Source organism: Bos javanicus, chromosome 22 (assembly GCF_032452875.1).
Source record: "Bos javanicus breed banteng chromosome 22, ARS-OSU_banteng_1.0, whole genome shotgun sequence".
Lineage (NCBI taxonomy): Eukaryota > Metazoa > Chordata > Mammalia > Artiodactyla > Bovidae > Bos > Bos javanicus.
In genome coordinates, this window is record NC_083889.1 from 41,463,568 (window position 1) to 41,479,325 (window position 15,758).

The window sequence follows — 15,758 nt, forward strand, 5'->3', positions numbered from 1 at the left end:
AATTAAAGTAATGATGTGAATCAACCCAGGGACTGGTATGTAGTGATCTTTCAATAAATATTAACAAAAAAATTACTACTACTAAGGATAATAATAATTGTAGAGACCTAAAGATTCAGGAAACTTAAACCTGTATTTCTTTCCTCCGCTACATCCACCGCCACTGATTTCTTTGCAAAACTCCTTTTCCTTAGAAAAGTCATCCATGCTTACTTATCTCCTTTTCTTCACCTTCTACTCTCTCTTAAACCCACATCAGTTTTTTAAATAACAACTTAATGGGAATAAAATTCACATACCATAAAATGCACTCTCTCTATACAGTTTTGTGTTTTTCTAGTATGTTCACAAAGTTGCACAACCATCACGACTATATAATTTCAGAACATACTCATCCTCCCCAAAACAAACGACATGTCTATTAGCAGTCACTCCCCATTCCCCCTGACAGCTGCTAATTTTTTCTCTCTCTCTGCAAATGTGCCTGTTTCGGACATTTCATATAAACACAATGATACACTATCTGGCCTTTTGTGTCTGACTTCTTTCACTAGCATAACTCACTTAGTGAATTCTTTCCTGTAGCAGTACTTCATTCCTGTTTATGGCCAAATCATATTCCACTATCTGGCTATACCACATTTCGTTTATACATTCCCTACTTGCTGGACACTTGGGTTCTTTTCCCTGTTTGGCTATGATGAATAATACTACTATAAATATTCATGTACAAGTTTTTCTGTGGACATGTTTTCAGATCTTTGGGGTGGGTACTTAGGAGTGGAATCCTGAATCGTATGGTCAGTCTGTGTTTAACTTTTTGTTGTTGTTCATTCACTAAGTCGTGTCCTACTCTTTGTGACCTCACAGACTTCAACACACCAGGCTTACCTGTCCTTCACTATTCTTGGAATTTGCCCAAGTTAACTTTTTGAGGAAGTGCCAAACTATTTTCCAAAACAGTGGCGTCATTTTACAGTCCCAAAAACAGCCTATGAATGTTCTAATTGTCCACATTCTCATACACACTTGTTATTTTCTCTCTCTCTCTTTTTTTTTTTTTTTTTTTTGTATTGCCATGCTGTTGACTGCTAAGTGATATCTCAGTGTGGTTTTATTTTCATTTCACTAATGGCTGGTGATATTGAACATCTTATGTGCTTTTTAGTTAAATTTTTATTTTACCAGTTTCATAGAAATCAACATAGGCTTTCAACAGTGCTGACTCTGTTGATTATATTCTCCATGAAACTCCTCCTTTCATCAATTTTGGAACTTACCCTCTCTTGATTGGCCTCATTCTTTGCTGTATCCTTAGTCTTAGTCCTACTACTTCTCTTCCCAGACTTCAAATGCTGAAGTGTTCCAGTTCTGTAGCTCTGCACACTCCATTTTTTGCATGACATTTATATCCCCCTGAAATTAAGTTGTATATTTATTTACTTGTTTATTTTCTGCATCACCCATTGCAGTATAGTTCTAAGCAGTGACTTTGTCTTGTTTATTACTATATCCCTGGTTTCTAGAATAACACCTGGTTCTAAATAATTTTTGCACAAATCTATTAAAAATGTAGACAGATGTTATCTGAATAAAGAACAGAGATCTCCATAATTAAATAAGCTTCTGGATTGCTAATTGGACAAATGTAACCGTGTGTCTTTTGGGTGCCTCTTCTGTGACAGTGTACTGGTGAGCATTGTGAAATTGTAGTTGACCATGAAAAATTTTTTGGTATGTAGTGCATCATAGATTTTTAAAAATACTCTTATACTGCAACATTTAATTAGAGGTTTTATAAGCACTTAGAAAAGTCAGTTGTGATCACCAAAGCTCAACATGAATTTACTAAGAACAAATTGGGTCAAATTATCCCTGTATGTGCTGCTTGTGGGGGCTTTATCAGAAGGCCATTCTATTGGAAGGCGATGGCAATGGTGTTCCTTCACAACAGCAAGGTTTTGAGCTGGCTTTATCATCACTTCCCTTTTCTGAGAAGTTGAGTGGGTTGTCAGGATCTTGTGATCAATCTGTCACTTAAGAATTTAAGTCAAGCCATCAGGCTGGGTTGAGATCTATGCCCTTGGGGGAAATCACCTGTATGGTGAGCTGTTTGCTTTCATCAATGTCACGGTGAATTTAAAGTGGTTACCAGTCATCAAGAGTGGCATTCCAAGACTGAGATAGCCTATAGAGATAGCCCTGAACACTAAACCCAGGACAGCAAGGTAAAGGAACAGAGGTGTGGGGTGGGCCTGGACCCAGGAAGTTTCCCTAATGTAAGTTCACAACTACCTATATGTCCTTGGTGAATGAAGATGGGCATATTCCTAAGGACAAGGCATAAAGGGTGACCAGTGAGAGGGAAGTCAGGCAAGCATTCAGGAATATGACTCCCAGAATGCAATAGGGCAGGCAAAGTAGTGAGTGACTCGGATGCCCATGTTAGCATGTTTTCAGGAGAGGAGGTCAAAACCACATGGATCATCTGAACCAGTGGTTCTCAAGGTATGGCCCTGGACCAGCAACATTGATATCACTGGGAGTTTGTTCAAAATGTAAAATTTAAGGGTCTAGTGATCCGTGTTTCACCAAGCCGCAGATGCATGCTCAGATTTGAAAACCACTAGTCATAGCAACAGAAATAAGCTTTAGCAACAGGATGACTGTAATATTCCATTCAAGAAGCTTCATAAGTATATTCCCTTCTGGTATGGGAACCAACCCCTGACTGTGATTTCTACTCTATCTGTGACAGTGTTAGAAAAATGATAAACATAACTAAAAAGTAAGAGTAATACTACCGCAGTTATGTGTGTTGAGTATCACTGCTGCTGCTGCTAAGTCACTTCAGTCGTGTCCGACTCTGTGCAACCCCATAGACGGCAGCCCACCAGGCTCCCTCATCCCTGGGATTCTCCAGGCAAGAACACTGGAGTGGGTTGCCATTTCCTTCTCCAATGCATGAAAGTGAAAAGTGAAAGTGAAGTCGCTCAGTCGTGCCTGACTTAGCGACCCCATGGACTGCAGCCTACCAGGCTCCTCTGTCCATGGGATTTTTCCAGGCAAGAGTACTGGAGTGGGGTGCCATTGCCTTCTCCAGTACTGAGCATTACCTATGTACTAAGCAGCAAGCTAAGGACATGGTTAGCTGATTTGGTCCCCTTAACAACTCTGTGCGGTTGAAATGGTTGCAGTCCCCATTATCTGTAATGGTACTGAGATTCTGGACTTATGAGGCAAGACCACACAAGCTAGTAAGTGGAAGTTCCAGAAGTTGCATTAGGCCCTTTGGCTGCAGAACACTGGTCTGGAATACCTGATTATTAGAAAGGCCAAGGTAGATGGTGGGTGGGTGGATAGATGGAAGAAAGGAAGGAAAGAAGGCAAGGAGGACAGGAAGAAAGAAGTAGAGAAGGAAGGAAAGAGGAAAGAAGATGGAAAGGGTAGCTGCAGGCTTAGGAAGTAAAGATGGAATGAAGGATAGGCTATTTCCATGTACTATGGCATTTTTCCAGTCTTGCTGTTAAGTCAACTAGCCCGTGTGCGTCAGTCAGTTTCAGTGTGGGCTTATCCAGCACTGGATCTTTCTAAGAGTTTGGCTCCGTGGATAGTCAGTGATAGGCTCCCCCCGTTGTTTCTTCTCCCTGTCTCCCACTGCTCACCTTGTCTTTGTGACGTAGGCATGTGCTCGTCCCAGGAGCTAAGGAATCCGTAAATGGCTTTCTCATTAACTGGAGAATATTCTGGGAAAAACATGTGATTCTTTGGGGACCATGTGCTCAGAGGCTGTTGTGAAGCTCCTCTCTGCTTCATTCACCTTGGACGGTCTTGCTCCCTGCCTCTGCTTTAACAGCGTATCATTTTCTCCTCCTCCTGCAGCAAAGCCACAGGGACGCTTAATCTCACAGTCTCCAGAGGCTGTTGGGAGGCTTGGAGCCTGATCGCTGTAATCAAGAAGGGGTGGGTATGATCAGAGACTGGGTCTGATTCTTTGTCTGCTTCTCCACATTTAGGCTTTTCCTTTTTGCATTCCTCCCCTTGGTTTGTAATAAAGGAGGGGACATAGCTCAAGGGCAGGCATGAGGTTTAACTTCAGTTGAAGTACAGTAGAGGCTATTTGGAAAATAAAACTTTCAAATGGCAAGTTAGCCTTGAAGGATATATTGAATTAGATATGCAGTGTGCTTTGATTCATGATCTCTGCATAATAGCATTGCTAAGTATATTACCTGGGTGCTTTAGTATACTAGAGAAATGGGCTGTTTAAAAGATTAACTTCACAGAATCAGTGTTAACGTACTGATGAAGAATGTGGGAGTAAGAGCCAGATTGGTGGGCTTCCTGCGCTGACCCTACCACTTCCGGTGGGCCCTTGACCTCTCTGAGTATAGATGCTCTCATCTGTAAAATGGTGATCAAAGTAGAACTTTGTAGGGGGTTATTTAGATCATTAAATGAGACAAAAGCCAAGCACAGTGCTTTCTTACAGTAATTCAACACCTAATAAGTGAGAACTATTTACGTTACTATTATATGATTATTATTTGAAGTCCTGGCTCTGTAATTTGGTTCATAGTCCTTTCTACTCTCGCTCATCTGCTCTTTGCTTATGCAGTTCTCTGTTAGCCAGTTCTCATTTCTCAGTTTCAGAGTCGCCATGGTCACCTTTGAAGACGTGCTGTCATTTCAAAGCACTGGCTAAATACAACCAAGACTGACAACTATGAATAATTCCACAGAGCCCCTAAAACACTGGCATTTCACTCAAACTCTCGTATATGCCACCACATTGTCCTGTCTTGTTTTTTTGCCTCTCTCCTCTCTGCAGATTTCAGATATGATTACTGGAGATGATAATCATCTTCCTCTGAAAAATAATCCAGCAGGAACCCATGTGGAGTAATTGGACTTCACGAGAGCATCGCTGTCAAGTCTCGAAATATATGAGGAAATAATCACATTTTATTCTTTCTTTTATTTTTCAGCATGTTCACGTCCACATTCTTCCAAGGAAGGCTGGAGACTTTCACAGGAATGACAGCATCTATGATGCGGTAGGTCTGCTCTCTCTGATCTTACTGTTTGATCACTGGTGCCATCAGAGTAATGAAATCAATCTGATGAATCAGGAACACTGGAGGTGTGGTCTTCAGTGATATTCTACCCAGTAAGACTTGGAAAGGGGCCGTAGAGGCCAAGAAGCCAAGAATGGCCACTGCAGAAACTGAAGGCAAATGAATCACAATGATTTTCTTTTTCAAATGAAATCTGGCAGAAGCCAGGTGTCCTTGTGATTTCTGCCCTGTCATTTACCAGGGCACTGAACATTTGTGTGGAGATACAGCGCAGAGGTTCCATAGGAGGTAATTTAGAGTGCCACCAATGGAAACCAAGCAGATTGATGTATGACTTTTTTTTAGTTGAATACTACATTTAGTTTTAAAACCACTTTGAAATCCAGTTTGTCTTTCCTAATAGCATTTATTCAGAGTGGAACTTTGAATTGTGGCCAGCAGAAACTAGGTTGATTTGAACGATAATGTTGCAGGAAGGGTGACCCCTTCCAGGGCCTGAGAGTGTGCTCTTGTCTCACAAGCAGAAGTGAATTGTCCAAGGAAACACACAGGCTAAAAAGCAAGACCCTTTACTGGGAAGAGGCGCCTAGTTGGAGAGCAGGAGGGTAAGGGAACCCAGGAGGACTGCTCTGCCATGTGACTCGCAGCCTCAGCTTTTATGGTGATGGGATTAGTTTCCGGGTTGTCTCTGGCCAATCATTCTGACTCACGAGTCCCTTCCGAGTCCCTTACCCTCACCCTCACCCTAACCCTAACCCTCACCCTAACCCCAACCCCTAACCCTAACCCCTAACCCTAACCCTAACCCTAACCCTTCTGGGTGGCCCACGCATGGCTCAGCCAAGATGGATTCCAGCCAGGAGGACTCTGGAAGGTTGGTAAGACATATGGACTGGCATCTCCTCTCTCCTTTGGACCTTTCCTGATTTCTTCGGGTTTATGGTGGTTTGTTAGTTCCGAGTCCCTAACCAGGACCTCCTGCTGTAAGGTAACCCATGCAAGTGACTCATTCACGTGTCTTCCTGGCCAGGGCAGGTGGCCTCAGTCAGTGTTTCACCCAACAATAAGAGGGTGACCCCTGTGTCATAAGCACTGAGCAGTTAACTTATTACTTCCCTTCAAAGATATAAGTGTGGCCCCAGTGTAGAGATGAACAGCAAGAGCCAGGAGATCTGCTCCTAGGACCACACCTACATGAGAACCTGGGCGTGTCTGTCTGCTACGTGAACTGTGCAGTCTGTAATAGATGTGTTGGTGTGAAGAAAAAAGAAATGATTTCAGTGTGACTATTTCTTCTAGCTAGGAAAGGGCACATATGTTCCCCACATGTAAGAGCTGATCAGATGGTAGTGGGGGCCTGGGGTGCTTAGTTGGGAAGGGTTCTGAGGCTGTTCTGGATGCGTCTGCCATGGGTATCAAATATGAGAGAGGAGCCATTTATTTGACACTCCTGTTCTATCCCTTTGAGAATAATGTTTCAAACACATTTTATAATTTTAATTGTTTGTCATGGTACTCGACCTCTGTTATGATTCCCACCTGGTTTCCAGCAGTCAGAAACTTTTTTTTTTAATTTATAGGGATTTTTATGCATCTTTTAAAAATATATTTGTATTTATAAGGTTTCTTTGTAGTAACTAAGTATTAAAATGGCTACCCAAACCCTGAAAATTAAGATCAAGAGGTCAACAGTTAGTAATGGGACTTATAAATCATTTATCTGGGAGTCACTGAATTCTCTGAGGTGACAAGTGAGCATGTCTGGGGCATCTCTCACTGTCTTAGGTATCCTGTACTTTCCAAGGGCTGCAGTCTACCTGCGTAGGGTAGACACAGTCTAATCACTGGTTCCTAAGTGCTGCTCTGTAGACCATTTGCTGCAAATCTCAGTTCTCAAGAGGTCCTATTCCCAGAAATACTGAACCAGTATATTACAGAGCCACATAAGAGTCAGTAATTGTGTGTGCATAAGAAAGTCCCCAGGAGATTCTGATGCATGGCTAGGCTTGGGAATGTGCTTTCCCCAAATGTATACTTTCTCAAAGCTATGTCCTATAGTATTTTAAACTGAACTCATTTTCATTGGATGTGGAATGTATTTTGGGGGTTAGCAAGGGCTTAGTTTGAGTTGGAAGAAAATTAGAATTATGGAGTAATTATAAAAGAGATGCATTTTGAAAAAATCCAAGTACTGATCTTATTAGCATAAACTGAGGTTAATAAAATGTTGCCAAGTACAGGCTATTTTAATGAATACATTAGCACATGATTTATATACAAGTGAATACTGCTAAAGTGGTATTAAAAGTACTTGAAAACACTGTTTTCTTAGACTGAACTGTCACCTTGAAATCTTCTTTGTATTCCAAATGTGCTTGTGACAAAAGCTGCAGGGCTACCTTTCAGCCCTGGTGGAGACACGGAGCCCAAGGTCAAGGTTGGCACGTGGCCTTTCTCTCCCCTCTCACGCTTTTGCTCTCGTGCGCACCCTCTCCCGGGTTCTCCAGCCCCACAACATGTGTCCCTACCTCCTACCTATTAGGAGAAGCTTCTCAGGAGAGGTAATTGCTAAAAGAGTTTTTTTTTTTTTTTTCCTCCCATTACTTGGTGAGTTATAAGTACCCAGTAAGGGAAACTGCTAAGAAACTTGAAGAGATTGAACTTTGGAGACAGCCAGAGTTAGGTTCCAATTCCAGTGCCACCTACTGCTTGTGTGACATTGGACAAGTCACTTAATCCCCTTGCCTTTAAAATGCAGGTATATATAAAACATACTCTTCAAAATGTTGTTGCATGTAATATATGACGTGACTGCGGGGGTCCTCAGCCTCCAGACTGTAAACCTGTACCTCCTGTCAGATCAGAAGCAACATTAGATTAGAAATAAAGTGCACGACAAATGGAACATGCTTGAATCATGCGGAAACCATCCCCTCTACCCATGGTCTGTGGAAAAATGGCCTTCCATGAAATTGATCCCTGATGCTGAAAAGGTTGAGGACTGCATGAAAAGCTTACTGCAGAGACTGGTGCATACTAAGCATTTATTAGTAAGTAACTGTTTCTCTTCTTATTAATGCTATTAGTTTTGTTTTGTTTTTCAAAAAAACAAAAACAGCCACAGTGGGTCAATGGAGAACCTGGATTTGAAGCCAGGTTATTGGATGCCCCCACTGAGCACTTTTTTCAGGGGTCAGATATCCAAGTTTCCCTCTGTTTTAAATCACTCATTCTGAGATTCATCTTCCTCTTTGTGCAAAAATACATCTCCAGTTTGAGCACATAATAAGATAATGTCTAGAAAGCAGCATGAGAAACATGAGGCATTACACAGGCGTTATTGGTACAAGGCGTAACGGACATTAGACCGAGTGATCTTAATCAGGAGTGATGGAGCGATGAGGGGCAGCATTCTTTATCCTGGTGGGAGCACTGGCTCCAGATTATGCATCTCTCCATGAAACACAGCAAACAGGCTGCCTGGGAGGGCCGGGAGTGGAGTGGGGACAGCAGGAGACAGAGCTCCGTAAGGCGTAATTGTATCCCCACTGCTGCAGAAATAGAAGCTGATGCCTGCAGAAGCTCTGCATTACAAATGGGCTAGGAATGCTGTGTTCTCCCCAGGCGCTATTTGCAGAAGGATGGTGACAAATCGGAGAAGGTTCACAGAAAGGTGATGGGGATGACCGAGCCCGGAAACAGTTACCTGGGGAGTCACTGAAGGTGAAGATGTGTTGTCTGAAGAACATGTGTGGTTCGTAGAGGGAAGGCAATAACAGGTTACCATTTCTAAATACCTGAAGGGCTGGCAGGTAGGAAAGGTATTGAAGCTGTTTTAAATGGTTCCAGAGAGCAGATCTGGAACTCTTAGGCGTCCAGGAGGCAGTCACCAGTTCCACAGAAGAGCAGGTCAAATTGATAGAAACTTCTAAACGCTTAGAGTGCCTTGCGAGGGGGTGAGCTTCCCATCACTGGACCTATGCAAGCATGGAGAGGATGGCTGTGTTTCTTCCGGAGGACTTGTCAATCCAGTTCTTGATGGGCCACATGGTTCTGTGACTCCTGTTTTTACCTATCTGGCTATTCCATCTTTAGGTTACATAAGTTCTGTAACAAATAAAGTTAGGGTTAGGGTTTTTGTTGTTAGTATTCCAGCATTTGGGTTGCTTCCTAATAAAAAATAGTCTTTCTTGTTCAGTTCATGGAAATATAAGCAATAACTCTTCCTTGACTTGCATACGATTACTTGAATGATTAATCTTCTTCCCAGCCTCCTTCCTGGTTTTCCTCTGGCTCTGCATTGCCTTTGATGTTCCACAGGCTTTGTTTGCCTCCTCATGTGTGTTTTATTTTGCTTGTGAAGAGTTTTTTAATGACAGGCTCTATTTTGCCTGCAACACATTTTTAATGAGCCCGGATGCTATTAGGCATGTCACTCACTCTCTGGGTCACAACCACTGTTGGCCTCTTACCTGACTCGCCCCACTTGTTTTCACCTGCTTGGCCCTTGAAGGCATTTGAGTTTGCAATCTCTATGTCATGGCTCACGCTTCAAATATCACTAGTCCCCAGTATCCTCCATCCAGTCTGCATGCCACTTACCTGTAACACCTGCTTCACCTCCTTGCTCCCTTGTTTACAATGCCCTGGGCGAGTCCTTTCACGTCAACAGAGGGTCTGCCCACATCCCCAGTTCCTCTCAGTCTCATTCTCTCTCCCCACTTGCTTTTGTCAAATTCTTGTTCTTTGTATAGATTGTTTTCCTCACCTGTGACTTCTTCCGTTTTCTCTTCTCCTTCATGCGGCTCCCATATCTTCTACCAAATCCAAGTACAAATATAACTTCCTCCAAGAGTCCTTTTTACTGATCCTCCTGCACCTCATCTAAGATAGCTAATGCCCTCTCCCCTCTGTGGTAAGACTATTGTATTTCCATGCTTATTTCTTCATAACATCACACTCAAAATAACTTAGTGTGTTATCCACTGCCCACTTCCCCAACTGTGCTATCAAGCCATGAGAACAGGGACCTAATCTGATACAGAACAGGTAAATAAATACTTGTTAAATGAGTGAATACCTGAAAGAACAGGGCGTTGAAATAGAGAAACTTGAAATTCCCTACTAGTCCTTACATAATTTAAAAGAAGAGAACATCTTGCTTTTCAGAAGGTCGATTTATGAATTCATAGCTACATTAGTTGAGATTCTGACATGGCATTATCAGCCATCTGAGGTTAATGTAATGGAGCATTGATGGAATGAAGTCTGTTGACCAGAAATCAGTGTACACAGGGCTACAGATTGCGGCACATCAGAAGGGCTTGGTGAAGTCGTTATAAACTTGTCTGATTGCTAAGCAATGTCAAAGCTGATAAGAAACCCCCTCTCAAACCCAAACTTGCTTGTCTGTAACAAACACATATGTGGGATTTGCTGACAAAAAGCACCAAAGTTTCTCCTCCTTTCTTTCCAACCTTGATTATCGTTTCTGAGTTTATCTTCATCTGCTCTTCCTCCAGCTCTCTGTCCTGAGTTTTCCCTTATGAATTTTGCTCAGTAATTTATACTCCTTATTTCAGAAGATTAGTCTGTCTTGTCTGCCTCAAAACAGTTCAAGCTCCATCCTTTCCAAGGCCAGACCTCTCGTAAAGCCCTGTCTTTGCAGTTCTCCATGCAGATCTTATTTATATGGTGCTCCTAGACCCTTTCTGGTTATTTAAATTTCCATGAAATACATGAGACTTTCTCTGAAGTCAGTGGACCCTCCATTATCTTGACAAGTTGATGAAGATTATGATAATGACATAAATGTGTCCTTGGATAAGAGATCATGTACAGCTACTGTGGGGAATGGAAACACCCCTTGCTTAATGCCATGCTACATCATCTCATTAACCCAGTAAGGCTTGCCCTAGCTGTGTCCCAAATAAGCAACTCTCATAACTGTATTGGACAATTCATTAAATGTTTATGGGTGACATTGAATGGTTGTGATTGTGCACTGTGTATAAAACCCATTACTGACTAAGCAAGTGACTATTATTAAAGCCAATGTGACTAGCAATCAGCAATTGGAAAAACTCAACCATGAATTTCATAGACAGAGCAACTGTGGGTTCAAGCATATCATGGGAAACAATTGCTTGGCTAAACACAATGCATGAACAAAATCAATTTGCTAAAATGCAGGTCATTTGGCCCTGAGAGCTGCAGAAAACTATTATATTGCTGATAATATTTATTGTTGAACTTGGATCTCTTTCACACACCATTTGACAATGGGCTCAAAGTCCATGGGTCCCCAGTTGACTCTCCAAAAGGGAAGGAATGTTTCATTGAGACAGTTAATTAGCTTTTTTCCTCTGGGTTCAATGATGTCCTCCTCATGCATTTTGCGGTGTTGGAGAATTTCAGCTTGAAAACTTTGTTACCTCTTGGTTTTTTTTTTTTTTAATTAATTTATTTTTTTAGAGGCTAATTACTTTACAATATTGTATTGGTTCTGTCATACATTGACATGAATCCGCCATGGGTATACATGTGTTCCCCATCCTGAAACCCTCTCCCACCTCCCTCCCAATCCCATCCCTCTGGGTCATCTGAGTGCACCAGCCCCGAGCACCCTGTATCATGCATCGAACCTGGACTGGCTATTCGTTTCACATATGATAATATACATGTTTCAATGCCATTCTCCCAAATCATCCCACCCTCCCCCTCTCCCACAGAGTCCAAAAGACTGTTCTATATACATCTGTGTCTCTTTTGCTGTCTTGCAGACAGGGTTATCATTACCATCTTTCTAAATTCCATATATATGCGTTAGTATACTGTATTGGTGTTTTTCTCTCTGGCTTACTTCACTCTGTATAATAGGCTCCAGTTTCATCCACCTAATTAGAACTGATTCACATATATTCTTTTTAATGGCTGAGTAATACTCCATTGTGTATATGTACCACAGCTCTCTTATCCATTCATCTGCTGATGGAAATCTAGGTCGCTTCCATGTCCTGGCTATTATAAACAGTGCTGTGATTAACGTTGAGGTACATATGTCTCTTTCAATTCTGATTTCCTCCGTGTGTATGCCCAGCAGTGGGATTGCTGAGTCATATGGCAGTTCTATTTGCAGTTTTTTAAGGAATCTCCACACTGTTCTCCATAGTGGCTGTACTAGTTTGCATTCCCACCAACAGTGTAAAATGGTTCCCTTTTCTCCACACCCTCTCCAGCGTTTATTACTTGTAAACTTCTGGATAGCAGCCATTCTGACTGGTGTGAAATGGTACCTCATTGTGGTTTTGATTTGCATTTCTCCAGTAATGAGTGCCAGTCCCAAAGAAAGGCAATGCTAAAGAATGCTCAAACTACCACACAATTGCACTCATCTCACGTGCTAGTAAAATAATGCTCAAAATTCTCCAAGCCAGGCTTCAGCAATATGTGAACCATGAATTTCCAGATGTTCAAGCTGGTTTTGGAAAAGGCAGAGGAACCAGAGATCAAATTGCCAACATTCGCTGGATCATCAAAAAAGCAAGAGAGTTCCAGAAAAACATCTGTTTCTGCTTTATTGACTGTGCCAAAGCCTTTGACTGTGTGGATCACAATAAACTGTGGAAAATTCTGAAAGAGATGGGAATACCAGACCATTTGACCTGCCTCTTGAAAAACCTATATACAGGTCAGGAAGCAACAGTTAGAACTGGACATGGAACAACAGACTGGTTCCCAATAGGAAAAGGAGTACGTCAAGGCTGTATATTGTCACCCTGCTTATTTAACTTATATGCAGAGTACATCATGAGAAACGCTGGGCTGGAAGAAGCACAAGCTGGAATCAAGATCAATGGGAGAAATATCAATAACCTCAGATATGCAGATGACACCACCCTTATGGCAGAAAGTAAAGAGGAACTAAAGAGTCTCTTGATGAAAGTGAAGAGGAGAGTGAAAAAGTTGGCCTAAAGCTCAACATTCAGAAAACAAAAATCATGGCATCTGGTCCCATCACTTCATGGGAAATAGATGGGGAAACAGTGGAAACAGTGTCAGACTTTATTTTTCTGGGCTCCAAAATCACTGCAGATGGTGACTGCAGCCATGAAATTAAAAGATGCTTACTCCTTGGAAGAAAAGTTATGATCAACCTAGATAGCATATTGAAAAGCAGAGACATTACTTTGCCAACAAAGGTCCATCTAGTCAAGGCTATGGTTTTTCCAGTGGTCATGTATGGATGTGAGAATTGGACTGTGAAGAAAGCTGAACACCAAGAATTGATGCTTTTGAACTGTGGTGTTGGAGAAGATTCCTGAGAGTCCCTGGGACAGCAAAGAGATCCAACCAGTCCATTCTAAAGGAGATCAGTCCTGGGTGTTCATTGGAAGGACTGATGCTAAAGCTGAAACTCCAGTACTTCGGCCACCTCATGTGAAGAGTTGACTCATTGGAAAAGACCCTAATGCTGGGAAGGATTGGGGGCAGGAGGAGAAGGGGATGACAGAGGATGAGATGGCTGGATGGCATCACCGACTCGATGGACATGAGTTTGAGTAAACTCTGGGAGTTGGTGATGGACAGGGAGGCCTGGCGTGCTGCGATTCATGGGGTCACAAAGAGTCGGACACAACTGAGCGACTGAACTGAACTGAATAATGAGTGATGTTGAGCATCTTTTCATGTGTTTGTTAGCCATCTGTATGTCTTCTGTGGAGAAATGTCTGTTTAGTTCTTTGGCCCATTTTTTGATTGGGTCATCTATTTTTCTGGAATTGAGCTGCAGGAGTTGCTTGTATATTTTTGAGATTAATTCTTTGTCAGTTGCTTCATTTGCTATTATTTTCTCCCATTCTGAAGGCTGTCTTTTCACCTTGCTTATAGTTTCCTTTGTTGTGCAAAAGCTTTTACTTTTAATTAGGTCCCATTTGTTTATTTTTGCTTTTATTTCCAATATTCTGGAAGGTGGGTCATAGAGGACCTTCTGTGATGTATGTCAGGGAGTGTTTTGCCTGTTTTCCTCTAGGAGTTTTATAGTTTCTGGCCTTATGTTTAGATCTTTAATCCATTTTGAGTTTATTTTTGTGTATGGTGTTAGAAACTGTTCTAGTTTCATTTATTTACAAGTCGTTGACCAGTTTTCCCAGCACCACTTGTTAAGGATACGCCTTTGCTTCCTCTTCAGCTCATGAGAACTTTTAACTCAAAGAAGCTGGGTATGACATAACCAGCAAATAAATACATAATAGTGGTAATTGAATGATCTCAAATTCTCACTGAGTGGATCTCCGAGGGGTCTTTCGAAAGCTATTTTAATGATAAAAGATCTTGGTAGACATCTGGCTTACGCTTACCTGTATCAGATTATTACTGAGTTCAATCTATATGTCCTTTGGATTAGATAAACACAGTTAGCAGAGTAGACTTTATCTGGTTAAAAATTATTTCCACCTATTTTTCCTAGTAGAGGTAAGAATTCAGGGAGGATGTAATTCAGATTATTCACATTTGGTGGAGTCTACACATGTGGAATGTTGAGAAGCATGGAAGGGTATGATGGTGGGCTGGGGGCCTCCAGAGCAAATCATGGCATCACTGGTCACTTCAGAGGGGAAAAAGAAGGAAGAAGGCAGAAGAGTAGCTGACGATGAGAGGACAAGGGTCTGCAGGATGAGCTGAAAGGCAAACGATGCCACCTCTATGGTTTTTCCTAGAGTCAGTTTCCAAAGGACTGCTACCCTGGGGTTTTCCCAAAGCTGCTCTTCTCTCTCAGTTGAATATGCTCAGCTACATGTTAGTGAGAAATAAGCAAGAGAAAATGAGTTACATGTTAGTCTTTCCCTAGTACCAAGTAAAACCACGGTGTCAAACTGTCCTACGCACCCTCCCTCCTTATTTCCTAAATAAGGCTTTGTGTGTGCCCTCCACTGGGAATGCTCTCTACAAACAGACACATTCCAGCAGAAACATATAAGGTACTTGCTAGTTAAGGTGGACGATATCTGCTGTAAGAAGTCTTGTTGCCAGGGTATCTTTCTGTCTGTCTTTTTCTCACAATTCTGTTCTTAGTTACTGTTAATTGTGTCAAACCTCAATTAATATCAAGACTTGAAGACTGAGACATCTTTGTGTTTTTTGTAGTCTTAATTAGGTTTGTAATCATAATTCTTAGCATAGCAATCAATGAACAGTCTCTTACGAGGAGTGTCTGAAAAAGTTTTGATAACTTTGGAGCTCATGGCCCACTGAAGCCAACTATCAAGATCTCCCATAAGGGGACTCCCTGTTGGTTCAAGGGCTGAACCAACACTGGGGTTCCTTACTCCCAATGCAGGGAATCTGGTTTCAGTCCCTGATCAGGGAACTGGTTGCCACATGCCACAACCAAGACTTGGGACAGCCAAATAAATATATAAATAAATATTTTTAATAAAGAAGTTTTTTTTTAATATTTTTTAAAAATAAACGTCACCCATAAGAAATTTTTTCAAATCCATTTTACTTGGAGAGTTGAGAGTGTGGGGAATGGGGATAGGAAAAAAATTATAGGAGGAATAAGTGCTGAGCAGAAATGGATAAATACAGCAAGAAGAAGAAAGATATGGATTAAACGCTGACACATTTCTATCAATATAAATTACAACGGCCTCAAAGAGGAAAGCCCCTAAATATTTC

At 41.7% G+C, this 15,758-nt stretch overlaps 1 protein-coding gene across 3 annotated transcripts in view; it reads left to right on the plus strand.

Annotated features, from left to right (window-relative positions):
* Positions 1-15,758, plus strand: part of FHIT (fragile histidine triad diadenosine triphosphatase) — a 1,529,906-nt gene that overhangs the window by 1,312,468 nt on the left and 201,680 nt on the right. For all 3 annotated transcript variants that reach the window (XM_061396522.1, XM_061396521.1, XM_061396520.1), the window contains one exon: positions 4,989-5,057. In XM_061396522.1, coding sequence (XP_061252506.1) covers positions 4,989-5,057 — 69 coding nt within the window. The remainder of the gene's footprint in view (positions 1-4,988; positions 5,058-15,758) is intronic.